The sequence below is a fragment of the Vanellus vanellus genome (assembly GCF_965231255.1).
Source record: "Vanellus vanellus genome assembly, chromosome: 3".
Lineage (NCBI taxonomy): Eukaryota > Metazoa > Chordata > Aves > Charadriiformes > Charadriidae > Vanellus > Vanellus vanellus.
The window spans coordinates 13326214-13345528 of record NC_138907.1 but is presented as its reverse complement, the minus strand read 5'-3'; the positions used below and the strand labels follow the sequence as shown (position 1 = coordinate 13345528).

The 19315-nt window shown below is 39.8% G+C and overlaps 1 protein-coding gene across 1 annotated transcript; it reads left to right on the top strand.

Moving 5' to 3' along the window:
* Positions 1-227: 227 nt before the first annotated feature.
* Positions 228-17778, top strand: MCM8 (minichromosome maintenance 8 homologous recombination repair factor; the record flags this gene model as incomplete). Its single annotated transcript, XM_082480514.1, has 18 exons — positions 228-357; positions 1148-1222; positions 1736-1818; positions 1998-2147; positions 2915-3018; positions 4909-5107; positions 5911-5996; positions 6636-6787; positions 8416-8614; positions 9421-9451; positions 9703-9843; positions 11517-11658; positions 12291-12486; positions 12761-12974; positions 13905-14114; positions 14715-14791; positions 15288-15477; positions 17686-17778. The coding sequence occupies 18 exons, from the start codon at positions 228-230 to the stop codon at positions 17776-17778; spliced, it is 2472 nt and encodes an 823-aa protein (XP_082336640.1).
* Positions 17779-19315: the final 1537 nt, after the last annotated feature.

Genomic DNA, 19315 nt, shown 5'->3' with positions numbered 1-19315 from the left:
CGTCGCATGCTGCCTCAGGATTGGGTGAGGCGCCCGGAAGGGGGGGATAGGCGCCAAAAGGGAATGCTAAGGGGAGGGAGAGTGGCCCTTGTCTCCTCAGTGGGGCCTTTACTGCCGGACCCGCAGACTAGAAAACCCTAATTTAATTTAAAATATCTTCTGGTAAAATTTCTGGGTTTTTAGCTCAGTTTGCCGACGCGTCGCCAAAGCGAGGCCTGCAGAGCAGGATGAGCAGGGATCTGAGGGGCGGCAGGGGGTGTGCTCAGGGAAGAGGCCCTCATGGGTGGCGAGGCAGATGGCGAGGTGGATGGCGAGGCAGAGGACAGAAGGGAGAGTGGAGAAGAATGCCCGAACCTGGTGAGCCAGTCCCTGTTTTATGAAGCTTAAATGCTTTTCTTTTGACTGACTAGGCAAATACATCTGTTCACCTCCCAGTGTTGGCCCTAAATAAGGGTTCTTCAGCTGGTGTGCAAAAAAACCAATCGACACACTGAGTCAAGATATTTGTCTTTATTTCAGTTCTGCAGAATCGGGTGCTGGGCATTTAACAGCAACAGGCACACCACATTTTTGTGGCAGTTCAATATTTATAGTGATAAGATACCTCTGATTGGTGAGCTAGAGTTCCTTTACCATCCCTCATCATACGTACATGTTCAAGTTAACATTCTGGGAGATCTCCTTAATTAGTGTGCTCATTATTTACAAGTTCATTTTAGTATTATGCTCTTTTAAGTGTCCTCTCGTACACACTCTTATCTCGACTCCATTCCAAAGACAATATGTCTTCTCATCCTCCACTCAGATCAGAGACCCTTCTGATCACTACTCCCTTCTGTGGGCCTTCTTTGCCTGCAGTAAGCTTTCAAGATGGTAATCTCTCAACAATTCAATTTCTTTGATCCAAGTTTTGGTTAATTGTTTCTACATCTAGTCCAGGTTCAAAAGACCCAATTAAGTTTTACTTTCAGGAGTTCAGCTAAAGTTCAATTAAAGTTCTATTACCATTTTATACAAAGCGCTTAAGTAACTTTTTTGACCATCTTCTTTTGACATCACCAGTGGTCAAAAGAATCGCTGAGAATAAAACTTGGAAAGTTTTAGTATTCACATTGTTTTAATTCCCATTTTAATCTTTTTTTTTCAGTAAAATCTCGACTAGTTCAATCAACGCTGGACCAGTTTATTCCCTATAAGGGCTGGAAACTTTATTTCTCTGAAGGTATTTTTAGATCAAAATTATATGTAGCAAGTATTTTATTTCATTTTTTTCTCAAACTGGTTATAAGTAGAGGGAATAAGTTCAACATAAAGCAACTGAAATTCCTATTTGTTATATAAAAAAGTTAATACAATAGAGATTTCGGTCTTGTGGCACACTGTAATCTCTGTGGGCTCCAAACCTTGGAAAGGAATCTTGAGTAGTGTAAAATGTGATCTTTCTTAGACCTGTTTGATTAGCCACATAAAACTTTCAGTCTATCAAAGACTGGAATATACATACCTCTGCTCTACTTTCCTTGACCCTATGTGCTTATCTTATGTCATCTTAGACAAAGTTCTGGTTTGTAACAGGTTGTATAATAGAACATTACTGGGATACTGTAGAGATCTATCATCTTCCTCAGTTTTGCAATGCAGAAAAATAAGGGAAGAGAAGTTGCCTGCTTGTGTTACTTTGTGAGATGGTATTAATTATTTACGTCAATTACTAATGCAAAGTGTTTCTAATTAGCTTATGCTGACAAGTCTCCTTTTGTCCAGAAGACTCAAGCCTTTGAAAAGTTTTTCGTGCAACGCATTGAGCTTTATGATAAGGTAAAAGCAAAACAAAACACTTCCCCCCACCACCACCTATTGTTGATATAATAACATTCCAGATTTTATGTTTCTCCATCAAAAATAACTCTGCCATAGATATGAAATATTCATGATGTGATTTGAATGTGTTGTGTTTATAATTTTAAGTGTATTTGTTAACTTAAAATGTTTCACAGGATGAAATAGAAAGAAAAGGAAGTATTCTTGTGGATTATAAGGAACTAATACAAGACAAAGAACTGACTAAATCAATACCAAATGTATCTACTGAATTAAGGGATATGCCTCAGAAAATACTGCAGTGTATGGGTCTGGCAATTCATCAGGTAAATATGATGTTCTAATGCATAGAAGCACAACCTTCACAAAGAATCAGTGTGACTTGCAGGTAATTATCTTATAAACCCCAAATCTCTGTTTTTCTGTCTTAAAGAAATTTACTATTTATTCAAAACTCAAACTCTTCCATTTCTCCACCATTTCTGTATGGCCTACAAAATCCTGCTTTGAAAATGCTTTGTGGTCTTGGTACATTTTGCGTATTCGTCATCAAAGTAGTTGATCAAAACTAAATGTCGTTCAAATGCTTATTTAGCAGGGAGTTCTAATTCCCGTTTTATTAATGTACCATGAGTTACATGTGCTGTGTCACACCTCATGCAGCTGGTGGGTGAACGGTGAGCTGAGTCAAGAATTCCTGGCTCTGTTCAATGTCTCTAAGTAGCAATTCATGGCTTGTTGACAGGCAAGTTCTCAGATGGTTGTGCTTTAGTCAAATACCACACATCAATCAGCAATGAAGATTATTGTATGTGGGTTGTTTTTTTTCTTTAATTAAAGAAGCAACCACAATGAATGTGTTCATTTTAAAGGTAATTTAAAATGAACACATTTATTTAAATGACCTTTAAAATGAAGTTTAAAACTGTTCAGAAGCAGAAAAACGCGGTTTAACATAGGTCACTAGGCAGTGGAAGGCTCTTAAGATTCCAGCAGTGGGTCTGATCGTAAGGGATAGTAATCAAATTTAATAGCAAATTGAATCCATGTTGCATGGATACTACATTTGTGTCTGCCTTTCCGTTCTGTCTAGGTGCTAACAAAGGACCTTGAAAGGCATGCTGCAGAACTGCAGGTGCAGGAAGGATTACCGCTTGATGGAGAAGCTATCATAAATGTGCCTCTCATTCATGCTAGGTAATGGGTGTTGAGTATTTGTTCATTTTTCAGATTTATTTGGGTTTCAGGATTTATTTGCCTAATGTTGTCTAATGGTTGTTAGTGTCTGTGCATGGTGTTGAAGGCTTACTTATTTTATTGAGAGATTTGGCTCTGAAGCAATTTCCAGAAGAACAGTCTACATTTTGCTTTTTATTCTTCACCATGACGAAGTCTAGACTGTCATGGTGAAGAAAAAAGCAACCTGAAAACTGTGTATAAGCTGAAGAAAAGCTTATAAATAGAAAAGTAACATAAGTATCTGTGGAACATGTTTTAATTTAAAATAGAGAAATGTATTGAATCTTCTGTTTACTGGAGAAGTTGGGAAGGCATTATGATCTAGCCTTTTGTTAGCAAGAGGCTTGTCTTCATATAGAAGTTGATTTACATTTATTAACTGATTACTGGTATGAAAGTCTCAAGAATATTAATTCTAATTAATGAAACTAATTTGAAATGAACAAGGTAGGGTTATACTAATTCTGAACAAGCACGTACTTAGAAGAATCATCATTATTATTATTATTTTAAAAATGTGACTTTCTTTGAGTTCTTAATGAAACAAGCCCTTAGCACAATTATTTTTTCTTTGTCAGAAGTAACAGCATCTCAGACTTCAGGAGTCTGAGGGGAACTGGGAGTATAAGCCCTGTTTGAGTTTGGTTTGTTGTTTTGTTTTTTTTTTTTTTTTTTTCCTGCTGTTGCTGGTCTGGTATGGGAAAGTAGCATATTTGGGCATGGCAGGTGGATTTAATTTGGGGGTTTGTCACACTATGATGTATTTTTAAGTTTTGCGTTATTATAAAACTGCACTCTTTTAATTACATAGTAGAATGTGTTTAAGAAAAACCCGTAGCCAGAAAAGGCGTATGCAAGCTCTCATATTCTTAGAGGCAGTTATGGACCATTATTCTGTAGAGGAAAGTAAGTCAATAAAGTCAAATAAGTCAATAAAATATCATGCTCCTAGTATGGTTCTGCAGCATAGGCAGGGTTGAACAATGAGATGGTGGTGTTCAGGGTTCTAAGCGGAGGGACCAGGGTAAACCCTGGATTTCAGGAGCCAGACTCTTCTCATTGGTGCCCAGTGACAGGACAAGGGACAGTGGTTACAAATTAAAACACTTAAAATTCCACCTGAACACAAGGAAACACAATTTTACTGTGAGAGAAGTTGTGTGGTCTCCATCCATGAACATCCTCAAAACTCAACTAGACATATACCTGGGCGACCTGCTCAAGCTGACCCTGCTGGAGCAGGAGGGTTAGACTACACAGTCTCATGAGGTTCATCCCACAATAAATGTTTCTGTTTAAAGTTTGTTATGCTTAATTATTGGACTAGGTATTCTTTGTTGTCCTTAACAAGGTGCAGTATGTTGTACCTGATGACCGGTTCTTATGTCTTTGAAACACAAAACCTCACTTTTCCTTTCGGAGCATCAGCGTAATAGATCTTTAATCCTTTTCTGTTGCAAATCTAAACTCTGGTCTTAATCTGAAACAGTTCAGAAAGATGGTTATAGGTGACTATAAAGTAATTTCTGTTGTATCACTAGTCGTTGTTTTCAGGAGAGAGGTATCACTATATAAACAAACAGTACAGCTCTTGAGGTATATACACTTGGGGAATCTCAAATGTTATGCTGCTTTCTAGAATGGGAACCAAAGACTATGCTGTGGGTCCACAGACAAAATATTTCTAATTGTTCTGGATTACTGTTAATAATTAGTGTGTAAACCTTGTTGTTGTTGGCTGTGGGATTTTTTTGTTTGTTTGGGCTAGGTGGGGTTTTAGGTTTTTTTGTTTGTTCTGTGTTTAAGTATGTTAAGCTTTCAAAATGTTAACGCTTAACTTTTTTGTAGGGTGTACAACTATGATCCACTAACGCAGCTGAAAAATGTTCGGGCCAACTGCTATGGAAAATATATTGCCTTGCGTGGTACTGTTGTGCGCGTCAGTAACATTAAGCCTCTCTGCATTAAGCTCGCTTTTGTATGTGGCACATGCGGAGATGTTCAGAGTGTGCCTCTACCTGATGGAAAGTATACTCTTCCAACTAAGGTAAGTATATGCCATTTAACTTCATACTTTTTCCTTATCTGTAGTGATTTGACAAAAAGCAGCACTACTGGTATTAAAGAAAAAAAAATGAACCTTTAAAGGTAGGTTAAACAACTGATGTGTTAGGAAAAAAATTAAATTTACCTTTGTATTATTGCATACCCTTGTTATTTGAAAAAATTGTATCCTGCTGAAACAAAAGCAGTGTGTAGAAACTTGCTCAAATCTAGAGGGGGAAAAATATCTCTTCATTTCCCTTTCACCAGTTACATTTAAAAAGCCACCTCTACCTCGCTGCAGTGGTTTTCTGTGCTTAGATTAGGGGTTTCCTGGGTTTTGTTTAGAACATTCTATTTTAATTACAGAGTTTTTTATCTTGATTTAAAAAGTCATTAGACATAGGAAAGTGCCCAGTTATTTTGTTACCCGATGTGCAAAAAAAACAACCAAAAAAACCTCACCAACACCCAACAAACAAATAAACAAAACCCCCACAAAAAAACACCCACCACATCCCCTTCCCTGTCCCACAACACCCAAACCCACAAACCAGTTCACCAAGGGGATCACGCAATTCAGCTGCATTTGCTCTAACAACTGTGAGTCAGGGTTCAGGTGTCTGCACTTGATAGCTCTTCATTAATTATGTATGTGCTAATTTGTAGTCTTCATTTAACTAGCTTTTTCCCTGAAATGGTGTTAACGAATCACATTGCTTTGCTTTCTTTTTTTTTTAAAAAACAAATAAGGCAATTCCAAATTTCAAAAAGGTTGCGAATGAATTGGAATTACTGTTGTTACAGTGCCTTGTTCCTGAGTGCCGTGGCCGGTCCTTCACAGCTGACAGAAGCTCTCCTTTGACCACTACAGTGGACTGGCAGTCTGTTAAGTAAGCACGTCTTCCATTCTACATAAAAATGTAATGCAACAGGGTAGTCAAAAAGCAACAGGATGGCTTGTTCCATGTTATACTGTGTAACTTTAATAATCTTATTCTTTTGCACAAGTATACTTTGTATATTGGACCTACCCAATATAATAGCTTCTTGGAAATTCCCCCTACCATGACTGAGTTCTTTGAGAAATGTTCAGTTTGTGCTCTTTGCAGCTTTTCCTGGTCATTTCTAATTGCATCTATTACTTAATATTCCCTTTAATACGCTGTAGGTCAGCTAGAAAAGCCCAATTAAATGACATTGGTCAGCAGTGACAGCTGACTTGAATGAATTGAAAGTAAATTTTTGGGTTAAAAATCTTAGTTTGAAGTGATATTATGTCTGGACTTCATAGTTATTGCCTTTCAGGGTTTTATGCATAATGTATAAAATGTATTTAATAAAGTCTGAACTGACAAAGTCTGTTTCTCCAGATTCAGCATTGCTGTTTCTAGGACTTATTGGGGCATTTCTGCTGTCTCCCTTTTCAATTTGGAAAGGTTTGGTTGGAAGCACACAGCTGCAGATCTTGTATGCCATAATTGAATAGGCAATGTTATGCGTGGAGTGTACGCTCACCTCGTGTTTTGCAGGGTGCAGGAGCTCATGTTGGATGATCAGCGAGAAGCAGGCCGAATCCCTCGCACAATCGAATGTGAACTGGTTCAAGATCTTGTGGACAGCTGTGTCCCAGGAGATATAGTCACAATTACAGGAATAGTTAAGGTGTCAAGCGCTGAGGAAGGTAAAATACATCATCTGAGAACACCTTTTCCTAGTGTCCCGATCCAGTGTCGGGGAGGTTTCATTATCATCCCAAGGACGAGATTAAGACACTGAAGTCAGTCAAATGTCATACAACCTTTTACTTAGTTTTCTTAACAAAACCAAGAAAGAATGGTAAAAAGGGAGGGGAAGGGAAGAGAAGGGAAAGGAAAGGAAAGGAAAGGAAAGGAAAGGAAAGGAAAGGAAAGGAAAGGAAAGGAAAGGAAAGGAAAGGAAAGGAAAGGAAAGGAAAGGAAAGGAAAGGAAAGGAAAGGAAAGGAAAGGAAAGGAAAGGAAAGGAAAGGAAAGGAAAAGGAAAGGAAAGGAAAGGAAAGGAAAGGAAAGGAAAGGAAAGGAAAGGAAAGGAAAGGAAAGGAAAGGAAAGGAAAGGAAAGGAAAGGAAAGGAAAGGAAAGGAAAGGAAAGGAAAGGAACAAAGAAAGAGGGAGAAAGTTCGCTACTGCCACCCTGACTCCAACGGTTTTCAGCTGAGTCTGGGGTACGGAGATGCGCACAGCAGGGAGGCGAGGAGAACAAAAAACTGAGAAGCCCACCAAAAGCCTTATATATGGCTTGCAATCGACCGGAAGTGCTGGTCCTTTACAAGCCTCTTCCTGCTCTTTTTGCGCCTTTAGTCCCTGTGCAGGCGCACAGAGTCATCCACTTCCAAAACCGAGAAGAAGATGGTCCTTCTGGAAAATGGTGGCAATGTTGAGACAAAATTGCATCTGGTATTGGTTCTCTACACCTAGTGACTGCACAAGAACAACAGCCACTCCCCTCAATTTGCGCTCTCAAAGTTGTAAATACATTGAGTGTATATTGCTTTAAAAGTTCCCAAAGTTTTATAAGGAGGAGTTATTTTGGAAAAGCCCAAAGCAGTGCTGTCCCAGAGGAGCACTGTCTCTAATGTCTGCTGATACAGAGGGGCTTTGGCAACCCACTGACCTGTGGTCCCGAATCTGCAGTGCCAGCCTGATGTCTGATGTTTCAGTATGTCGGCTGAGAGGAAAGCCTTCTCTGCACCACTCATGTAAGGGGGACATCCTTATTTCCTAAAGTCTTTCTGAGAGACTCTTTTTTTTTTTTTTTTTTTTTTTTTTCTTTTTTTCCTCCCAAAGTCAGGCTGTAATAGAATATATTGCAGAGAACTGCAGTACTGATTTACTGTGAGATCACATTCTCTGCTCAGTAATCATTGGAGGATATAGGAAATTATGAATTATTAAGCTACATGTTTAATTCTTCTGCACTATGGATTTTATTTTCCTGTAAGTACTGAGCAGAAACACTTTTATATTCAACTTATATAATGTAATAATTTAAAATTCCTGGAAAACTTCATTTATTCTGGGAGAAAATGCTCTCTCCTAATCCAGCAAAATATTTTATTGCGTATCTAAATGGATGGAACTTCAAGAACGAATGCAACTAGACACTTACAAACTTGGTATCAATTTTTGAAAATACAGATGCTCAATTACCTGAATATGAACATTTTGCATATGACTACTTACTATTTCTTAATTACCCTATGCCATTTGTAAATAACATCAGTACTTAATGATATAAAAAATACTCCTTCATCTTTTCTCAATTTTTCTAACAGGAGCTTCTAAAAACAAGAACGACAAGTGTGTGTTCTTGTTGTACATTGAGGCAAATTCTGTCAGCAACAGTAAAGGACAAAACCCAAAGAATTTTGATGATGAGACTTTTCAAAGATCGTTCATGGAGTTTTCACTTAAAGACCTCTATGCTGTTCAAGAAATTCAAGCTGAGGAAAATCTGTTCAGGCTCATTGTGAAGTAAGTTATGTCAGACCTAGACTAGGTCTAGGATTAGATTTCTGAATTGGCGTGACCAACATCAGACAGCTAATCTTAAAGCTATGAAATGTGTAAGGCTTGTGCAACAGACACCACAGAGATTTAACAAACTTTAGTGGCCAGTGGGCTCAGAGGGAAGTGAAAGTATTGCAGTGGGGATGTCAGTACTCTGGGAGGGATTGAAGGATACAAGGAAGTTAGGAGTGTTTCAGTTCAACCCTGAGACAGAAAGCCATGGGTAAAAAGGGCAATTAATTATTGTTGTTCCCCACTGAGCAAATTCAACTTGCAAGCACTATTTTGTTCTCTGTTCTACTTTTCCTACAGCAAAGAGGTGCAAGAACTGAGCAGAGGGTGTGAAAGACCCTCAGTTCAGACTGAGAAGTACTCTTCTAGCTGGGGTGTCCCTGGGGTCCTCCCAGTGGAGTCAAAACCCACAAAACTAGCACCTTTAAAAGGAGGGTTGCAGGTAGTTACTTGATAAAGATAAGAACAGGTGCAGAAACCACTGGGAAACTGGTTCTCCTCTGTGTTTGTGCAAACTCAAGGGTAAGGCTTTTCTTACTGTTTGAAGCACATCTGGTTATCTGCAAATTTCAAGAAATGTGACGCTTTTACATTTAAACTGATTCTGTTGTAAATTCAGCAACAACTAAACAAAAGATTTATATATGTAAGTATTTTTATATATTTAAGTATTCTGTGACAAGGAAGACAGAACAAGCAATTATTTAATAGTAATACAATATTTATATTCCCCTTATGTTATGTTCTTTGTTTTTCAGCTCTCTTTGTCCTGCAATCTACGGCCATGAGGTAAGTAATTTAACAGTTCTGCTTGTTGCTTCAGTTTGAATTGTTTATGTCACAAGAAACTCCTGAAGGATTTATAACGCATCTCTGGGGTGAGTGGAAGGGGCAGGAACTCTATTTACAGGTCACTGTGTGTCACGTAACCTTAAGTTCAGCCATCCAGAAGGAAAGGGTTATTACAGCCAGTTCTAGGGAGCTGTCAGTATTGGTCACCATGGTCAAATACTTACTAGTGTTGGTATGTCTCACTACAGATTGTAAAGGCAGGTTTGGCCCTGGCGTTATTTGGAGGATGTCAGAAGTTTGTAGATGACAAGAACAGAATCCCGGTGCGAGGAGATCCACATGTTCTGGTTGTTGGAGATCCAGGATTAGGAAAAAGTCAAATGTTGCAAGTATGAGTTGATTTATTTCTGTTGTCTGATTGTATTTTTCTCAAACTCTTTGCTAACTTGACTTGCTGTAAACATGGTAGGATAGCTGTGCTAAGACCAAAGGGTTGCTTGAGCCTGGCTGGAGTTATTTTTTTCATGTAGGATGCCTCAAATATAGGATAGTACCCAAAGGGGTCTCCTGCTGTCCTCTCCAGGGAGCCTTGCAGAAGGGATCCAGCCTGTTAAAGCACTTACCAAAGCAGGTATACTTGGTCAGGTCTGTGGGCTGTCAAGTATAGGCTTGCTGTCCTGCTTTTTTTCACCAACCCTTTTCCCCAGTGTGGAGTTTTACTCTTTCCTATCTTCATTTAGCTGATCCATTGTCAAAATAAGTACGCTCTTGGAACTAATGCAGCTTTGAACACCATATCACTCACCTTCTGTGATGTTTACTTCCATTCTCTTACCGTATTTCTATGTTGCTAGCACAGACCTTGGCTTTCGGGGGGAAAGGGACCTGCTGCTGCATTTGGGTTTTAATCTTGGTGGGCGTTTCTGCATGACTGACAAAATCAGTTAACAATAGAAATTTTTTGTCTTGGATGGAATGGTTTTCACATTCCACGTCTTTTTCCATGGTTCCTGTGACGTGAAAGAGGGACAGAGTTCACCTAGACCTGCAGCATTGCATACCTCATTTAAAAAGTCTCAGGCTTTCTAATGTGAACATGTTATGTTAGGATATGACCTGCAATAATTTAACCAAAGTGATGGATTTATGTGCAAGCATCTTGGCAAACAAATTACTATTTTTTTTTTTTTTCACTGGATGGGGACTGTCTACCATAGAGTAGATGATTTGTTTTTTCACATTGTTACTACATAAGAGTGCCATTCAAGAGAAGCTAGCAATCTGTTCCTCAGATCAGACCCTGAGACAAGACTCCTCTCAGTCATCACTGTCACAGGAAAAAAAATCCCAAGAAATAAACCAAACTGTTTAGGAGGCAGGGTTTTTTTGGTTGGATGGGTGGGTTTTTTATTCAATACTCAGTGCCTGTCACATACCTGGTACTGAACAAATATGCTTTGGGTGTTATCTTCTAAATAAAATAGAGGCAGCAGTAACTACAGAGATTTACTGGGAAAATCCAGTTATAACTGTATTCTAGGCAAATTTAACTGTAACATCTGTGTTCAAGCTTATCACGCTTTGCTTTTCTAGTTCATATTTCAAAAGGTAAGCTGCTCTCTGGATACTAGAGTCATGGAGAAGACTAGGACTGTCCTTTAACCCCTTGCTGTGGGGAGAACTATGCATGTTCCTCTGAAGTAGCTTGTGTTGGGCACTAGGACAAGATATTAGTCTAAATAGACCTTGGGGGTGTGAAGATTCAGGAATTATATATCTGTGGTTCCATGGTGGATAGTGTGTCCCCAGGCATTTCAACATACTTTGAAATGTAAGTGCTGTGCCTAAGGTCCTAATAGTTTTGATAACGCAGTAGTCATGGCTGTGCCCCAAGAATTCCTCCTGTTTTGCAGAAGTGCGTCTCTTAGGGTTGCAACTTTACTGTTGGGCCACATTAAGTAGAAAGAAATAAATTTGGGGTTACTTTGAATTGTTTCTCTAGAATAAGGCTTATGAAATGCTTCACCTTGGGGGAGAGAAAAAATATTTATTTCTCTTCTAGGCAGTGTGTAACGTTGCTCCTCGAGGTGTGTATGTTTGTGGTAATACTTCCACCAGCTCTGGCCTGACTGTTACACTGTCTAGAGATGGGGCTTCTGGAGATTTTGCCTTGGAAGCTGGTGCTTTAGTGCTTGGAGATCAAGGTAATACGTGTAATGCTACAGATTTTGTATGACCATGTAGGGGAGGCAGAGGTGTGTGTGCTGCTGAGTCTAAGACTAACTACAGTACTTGCACAACTGTGGACTAAAAATGTAAATTTGAAGTATGATACTGGCTTTCCACAACATGGGAAGTTCTGAGCTTCTCCAGTGACTTCTCTGGAGGTGGTTCCTGCTTCCCTAGGGCTTAGGATGTGTATGAAACTGGAGTTCTGCAATTCACTTACCAGCCTTACTTAACATGTCAAAGAACTAGGATTTCCTTGTTGAGAAATCTCTGACTTAATGGCAGCTGCTGGACTCTTACTGTTTTTGAAAAATAGCTGGCATGTAAGATTTGTCATCTATTTCTATTTTTAAAGAGCTTGTTTTGTTATCTTAATGTGTAATTGAGACGCTGCTTCCTCAAGCCAGGCCAACTTCATAATGGTTCAGCTGCAGCACCATGAAATTAAAACAAACCTTGCTGAAACAGAGACTTGGTCCGATGTGTCCCGCAGCCCCTAGGAGTCTAGGTTGGACTTCTGATGTAGCACTGGATTTGTAGTAGACACTTGTCCATCAGTTAATGTTTTTTTTCTAATAAGTCTTTGTCCTGTGTTAATTGCTTCCAGGAATTTGTGGAATAGATGAATTTGATAAGATGGGGAACCAGCATCAGGCTTTGTTGGAAGCCATGGAACAGCAAAGCATCAGCCTTGCCAAGGCTGGCATTGTTTGCAGTTTGCCAGCTCGGACATCTATTGTTGCTGCAGCAAACCCAGTTGGAGGACATTATAACAAAGCCAAAACAGTGTCTGAGAACTTAAAGTGAGCACTTTCTGAAATGCTGCTTATATAGTTTACATTCAGGAGTGGGTGCTTCTGGCAGTCTTGTTCGTATGTAATTGCTTTCTAGTTTCCTGGAGCTTGGATGCAAACTTACTGTGATAATTTTTTGCGGGTTTTGAGAGAGAAATTGCTGTTCTAATTTATTCTGGATGAATGGGACGGGATTTTTAAAGTGTCTTTGAAGTGGAGCAGAGTTGCTGTAACTTTTCCATTTCTTCATGAGCACTGTGTGGTTTTGTTGTCTTTACTCTAGAATGGGGAGTGCTTTACTGTCGAGATTTGATCTAGTTTTCATTTTGCTGGACACCCCAAATGAAGATCACGATCACTTGCTGTCTGAGCACGTGATGGCGATCCGAGCAGGAAAGAAGGCAGCATGCAGCAGCGCTGTTGTGGCTCGTACCAACATGCAGGATTGCTCTGTTCTTGAAATTGTTTCAGATCAACCGCTGCTTAAAAGACTAAAGGTAGGACTTGTCCTGTGTTTGTTCCTATGCCCCTTCCTGCGGTGTTCCTTGCGTTGGGACCTGGCAGCCCTGACCTGCCAGATGTCCTGTCTTCCACTCCCATTCTTCCCATGATGATTGGCTCTGAATTAAAGAGGAGGTGTTTAAGGCTATAGCCACCAATTTCTCACAATTGTCTGTTGTAGCTGACGTTATCCACCCTGCTGGAGCTGCTAAAGATGTGTCCCAAGCCTTCTTCATCTCCACGCAGAAGGGAATTTATTAGCTGAGCTGGCTTTTTTTTGACTGCAGTAGTGATAAGACACTTTGCATGAGATGTTCTAAAGCAAATTTGCTGTGTTTTATTTCAATAAAGAGCTACAGAACTAGACTGGATATAATAATTTGATGTAACACGATGTGCTGTGAAGTATTGAATCCGAATAAAGCAGTGTGTAAACAAATCCTTGGGAATCTGCAGCTCACGACAGATTTGGGGATTACAAGAGAGGAAGCATATTTCTTGTTGAACTTAAGTGATCAGTTTGAGGGCTGATATTGTCAAATGCCAGGTCTTGGGAGGAATATTCCCTACTGGAGATAGACACATGCACTTTTGGAAATAGGACGTCAGCAGTGATGGTTTAATCTTCTGTAGAGATATATCTTGCAACAATTGGGAAACTGGATTTTCTCTTTTTAAGAAAGAATTTTTTATATAGTTAAATCATATTTGGCGCTTCTTATCATTACAAATGAGAAGCTTCAGCTGCTTTTTCTAAAATGGCCAAGTGTGTTTAATTGCATGTCTAAGCAGAGTGTATGGACTTTTTAAGTACACAGTTCATATATGAAGCACTAAAGCCTATAGAAGATGAAGATTTTATGATAAAATTTGTATTGCATAGGGTTCCAACAGACAGAAATCTAAGCTGTTTGTAATTGGGTTAGGTTTTACCAGGAGACAACTTTGATGCCATTCCACATCAGCTGCTGAGGAAGTACGTTGGATATGCTCGGCAGTATGTTCACCCAAATTTATCTCCAGAAGCTGCTCAGGTTCTGCAGGAATTCTATCTTGAGCTCCGGAAACAGAACCAAGGAGTAGACAGCACACCAATCACCACGAGGCAACTAGAGTCACTGATTCGACTTACGGAGGTAAATGCAAGCTGTACTACTTAAGAGATTGAAAGCAGAGAAATTATTCCTAAACCACTACTGATATCCTATAACTTTTGACAGATTATTCACCGCTATCCTTTTTTGTCGTGTTTAAAAAAAAAACACAACAAAACAGTGAGAATGCAAGAAACTTGCAAATGCTTAAGAGCTACTGTTACTTAAAGCCTCTTATAAAGTAAAACACCCTTGAGGAGATGGAAAGAGAATCCATCACATTCTCCCAAAAGGAGAAAAAGTAGGTGCAGGCAGAGACAAGCTGCTGCCCGTCTTGAATTTAAACTGCTGCTATTTTCCCTAACACTATGCCTTAATATTTGTGATCTGCTGCTTCCCAAGAATACACTATTAAAAAGTAAATAAACTCCAAGCTTCAGTCTAATAATACGAGTATGCAGGAGATGACATTAAAAAGCTATCCAAAAAACCCTGAGGAATCTTTCTCTAAACCTTTGTAGGCTCAGGTTCCATCTCTGCTGCTAAAATTTGTGCTTGTTGTAGAGCGATGGTAGCCTTTTCTCACATCAGCAATAATATATCTTAAATATACCTTTGTGGGTTTTTTTGTCTTGTTTTAAGGCACGATCAAGGCTGGAATTAAGGGAGAAATCTACCAAGGAAGATGCTGAGGATGTAATAGAAATAATGAAATATAGGTAATATACCCTGCTTTAAATAATATCACAGTGCTATTCATTCAAAACTTTTTTTTCTTTTCAAATACAGATATGCAAACACAGTGAAGAAATTACTTTATCAAATTTAGGCCCATGATACCAATAATCAGATTTGTTAGCTCTTCTTCAAAAACTGACAGCAGCCCAAAGTTGAATGCGATTGCTTAGCCCTTTGAGTTGTATCATCATCACGATTATGTATCTCTGTGCACAGTAACTTAGACATGAGGCACTGCCAAAGGGTTTTGTTTTTTTCCTCTCATGTGATTACTCTCTGTTGTTGCAGTTGAACAATTAAAGTTTAAAAGTGATTTGGACAGGTGTTTGGTCTACGTTCCCTTGATAGTGGCTTTCTTACTAGGGGATGGTTTCCCATGTGGCTTCTGAAAGCTTTCTCAAGCAGTTATGTTTGAGGAAGCAAATTCATGCACTCTTGCTCTTACCTCCTGTTGATCTTTTTTTTATTTCTTTTTAGCATGCTGGGAACCTACTCAGATGAGTTTGGAAAACTGGACTTTGAACGTTCACAGCATGGGTCTGGGATGAGCAATCGGTCACAAGCAAAAAGATTTGTTTCTGCTCTTAACAGTATTGCAGAGAGAACTTACAACAACCTCTTTGACTTGCAACAGCTTCGACAGATTGCAAAGGAGCTACAAATACAAGTAAGTTTGGAAATCAAGCATTTCTTCAACAACAAACTGCAAGACCAGCCAAAACTATATGTGGCCAAATGGAAAGTGGAAAAGACACATCTGTTGTGCCTCTCTGCAATGAACAGAAATAAGCAGCGTTTGCTGTTCTTAGGCTGAACGCTCTTCCCAAGTCACCTTTGTTTGTAAGATTTACTAATCTTACTGGCTGTCTGACAGTAACCACTCCTTGCACTAATATGAGCTGGTTCTGCTCCTGAAGCTGGTCCTTATCAAAACTCTGCTTTGTTTCGTAAAAGGCAATTCTGGTTTCAGTATACTTTACTTCCTCTGGCTCCCCAGGGGACACACCTATTTTAATTCTCAAATTTAGACGGCTCTGGTGTCTGTGTTCTGTTTCAGCAGAGCAGTGACGTTTCTGCTTGGCCTTCTCTGGCCCAAATAAGCCTTTTGAGTTTCAATCCTGCTTCAAGCGTCCTAATACTGTAATTTGATAGGAACATCGTGTAGGACAGATGGCCACAAACAGGGGCAGGCTAAGATGGCAAATAGGGGCAGGCTAAGATGGGAGACACTGTTGTGGGAGCTTACTACAGACCACTGGATCAGGAAGAGGAAGTCGATGAGGCCTTCTACAGACAGCTGGAAATAGCCTCACGATCACAGGCCCTGGTTCTCATGGGGGACTTCAACCACCCTGACATTTGCTGGAAAGGCAACACAGCCAGGCACACACAGTCCAGGAGGTTTCTGCAGAGCATTCGTGATAACTTTTTGACACAGGTGGTGGAGGAACCAACAAGGAGAGGCGCGCCACTGGACCTTGTGCTGACAAACAAGGAAGGACTAGTTGGGGATGTGAAGGTTGGGGTAGCCTTGACTGCAGTGACCATGAGATGGTGGAGTACAGGGTCCTGCATGGAAGAAGCAGGGCAAAAAGTAGAATTACAACCCTGGAGTTTGGAAGAGCTAACTTTGGCCTCTTCAAAGACCTACTTGGAGGCATCCCATGGGCTAATGCTCTAGAAGGAGGGGGGGTGCAAGAGAGCTGGTTAATATTCAAGCACCACTTCCTCCAAGCTCAAGATCGGTGCATCCCTAGGAGCAAGATATCAGGCAAGTGTCCAGAGGATGGGGCCAGACTCTTTGCAGTGGTGGCCAGAGACAGGACAAGGGGCAACAGGCACAAACTGGAACACAGGACATTCCATCTCAACATGAGGAAAAACGTCTTTATTTTGAGGGTGACAGAGCACTGGAACAGGCTGCCCAGAGAGGTTGTGGAGTCTCCTTCTCTGGAGATATTAAAAACCTGCCTGGATGCATTCCTGTCCAACCTGCTCTACGTGAACCTGCTTCGTTGGGGGGTTGGACTAGATGATCTCCAAAGGTCCCTTCCAACCCCTACTATTCTGTGAAATGTGATTTATCCTGTAATTGATTTGCATCCTGTACTTACTATATTATCAATAGCTAATCCTACTTTTTGCTTCATGATAAAAAGCTTTAAATGCCAATTTAAACCTTCCAACTGGATTTCAGTGTAATGAATGAAAAGTAGGGATAATGAATTTCTCTTTATGGCACCTTTTATGGGCAATGATGCTGTGTTTTCTGTTACCTGGTTAACCTACTTTGGCCTGCTGGGGCGAGATGGCTTCAGTCGCCAAACTTGTTCAAACCTTGACTGTACCGAGGTCTGGATATGGTGTGAATCCTGTCTGACAGAACGTGTTATTGCCAGCTGTCTTCTCACATGATCATTCATTCATTCAGCGACCAGTTACCTATAGCTAATTCAATTAATTTGCATTTTCTCTTTATAGATAGAATACTTTTTGTCCATTCAAAGTTCTATACCTGTAACAAGTACTTGGAAATTGGTGAAAGTTGGAGAAATTGGACTTTTCTGTGGTAGATACTTCTGTTTCGGAACTTAGATTTATACGTATGGAACTCTGCATACTTTCTGCATGTCTAAAGTGGAGAACACTTGTTCTATGTAACACCACAATAAAAACAGCATGTGAGTAAAGCACAAAAGGCTGCAACTGAATGCATGCACCTCCTAGTAGGTCAGGCGTTTGCTAAGGAAACTAAGCTATTCTCAGCTCACTTTATTTCACTAAGTTCTTTCAAATTGTTTATGTCGCTGTACATCAGATAAAATGTTGTTCTTCCAATCTGATACTTATTTTTGTCTGTCTTTTCTTTTCCCAGGTATCAGATTTTGAAAGCTTCATTGGATCCCTAAATGATCAGGGTTATCTTTTGAAAAAAGGGTCCAGAGTTTATCAGCTTCAGACCATGTGAAAAGAGCTACTGGCATAAACTTTATTGAGACACAATGGTGGGATCTGGAATGGGCCGATGGACCTGCAGCAGTAAAGCACGCTGAACCACAGCCTGCCACTGCAGTCACTGCACTGTTGCTTACTGAGGTGCAAGATGCCCTTCCAGAAACTAGCAGTGCCCACAGGCTTGCTTTAAGTTGCCATAGGGCAAGGTGATGTGTGGTATTGCTGCTTGACTCATCCTGTAGGTCTGCTAGCCCAAATCTGCTGGTATTCCCCCTCTGTAAGAACAGCACGGACTTAATCATCCTTGAGGAGTGGGAAGTGTAGTTTTTATGCTGATGCTGTCACAGTGCCATAACAGATTTTACTTCTAAACTTAGTGGTGTTGGACCCACAAATCTAAGCCCAGAAATCTTTCATGAGAAGGTGATGAGTTGTGTTTTTAGCACTGTAGTTCATCTGAGGAATTTAAAGTATAGAAAACGTTTCAAAAAAAGTTGTGAACCTTCAGGTTGAGACGAGTTTTGTAGCTGTAAGAAGTGATACCTTATGGATGCTGACTTGATTTTCTGCTTTGCAACTCTGTACTTATTGGTCTTTGTAGGACTGTATTTGAAAAGCAAGTCAGATTTAAAAATATCATTATTACAATATTTAATTTGTAAAACAGGAATCATATCTTATTTATGTCTTTCATTAAACCTTAAAAATGACAAATCTGTGATTTGTTCAAGAGCATTATACAGTAACAGTGAACACTGGTGTGGGTGTTAACGGCCGTTACAAGATGCATAACGTGAACACGTGACATGTTTCTGTATAACACTGTTCCTGCTGCAGAAGAATGTGTGTTCTGCAAGAGTAAAGTGCGGATGTTTCCCGACTTTTATGAAATCAGAATCATGGTCTAGTGCAATAAAATGGCTGAGGAGAAGCTTTCTCTGTATTAAAAAGTATTAAAAAACACAAACAACGCAACCCTCTCCCCTTGCCCCCCCCAAGAAACAATTTTAAAAAGTTCAAGAATGCATTGCTGATATTTCTGTTTCCCCTGCTTTTATTTCTAAGGTATGCTATGATCCGTGCATTGTAAGATACAAAAATAGGCTTCATTATTTCTGCCTTTTTTATTGACTTAAGGATCTAATCTACAAAGTGGCTTCCACAGTAATTTTTGTATGAAAATACGAGCTTTACAGCTTTGAAAGAACGTACCAAACTGCTTGATCCTGCCTCGGTGTGAGTCTACTTCAAAATACTTGAAATTGAAAACAAGTTTGATAGATGATGTGCTTAAGACAAAACTAAGAAATTCTAGCTCTACATATGCACTCTCCAAGTGGCAAGCAGTCTGCTCTTCCCAGGTTTTGTTTGCTCATTATAGTAACCGTGGTTGATGGATATTTTTAATGTATGACCTGTCAGTCTGCAGTGGTCATAGAATCATTTTGGTTGGATTGAGACCTTTAAGGTCATAGAGCCCAGCTGTTAAAACTGCCAAGTCTACCACTAAACCATGTCCCTTGGCACCACATCAACACAACTTTTAAATA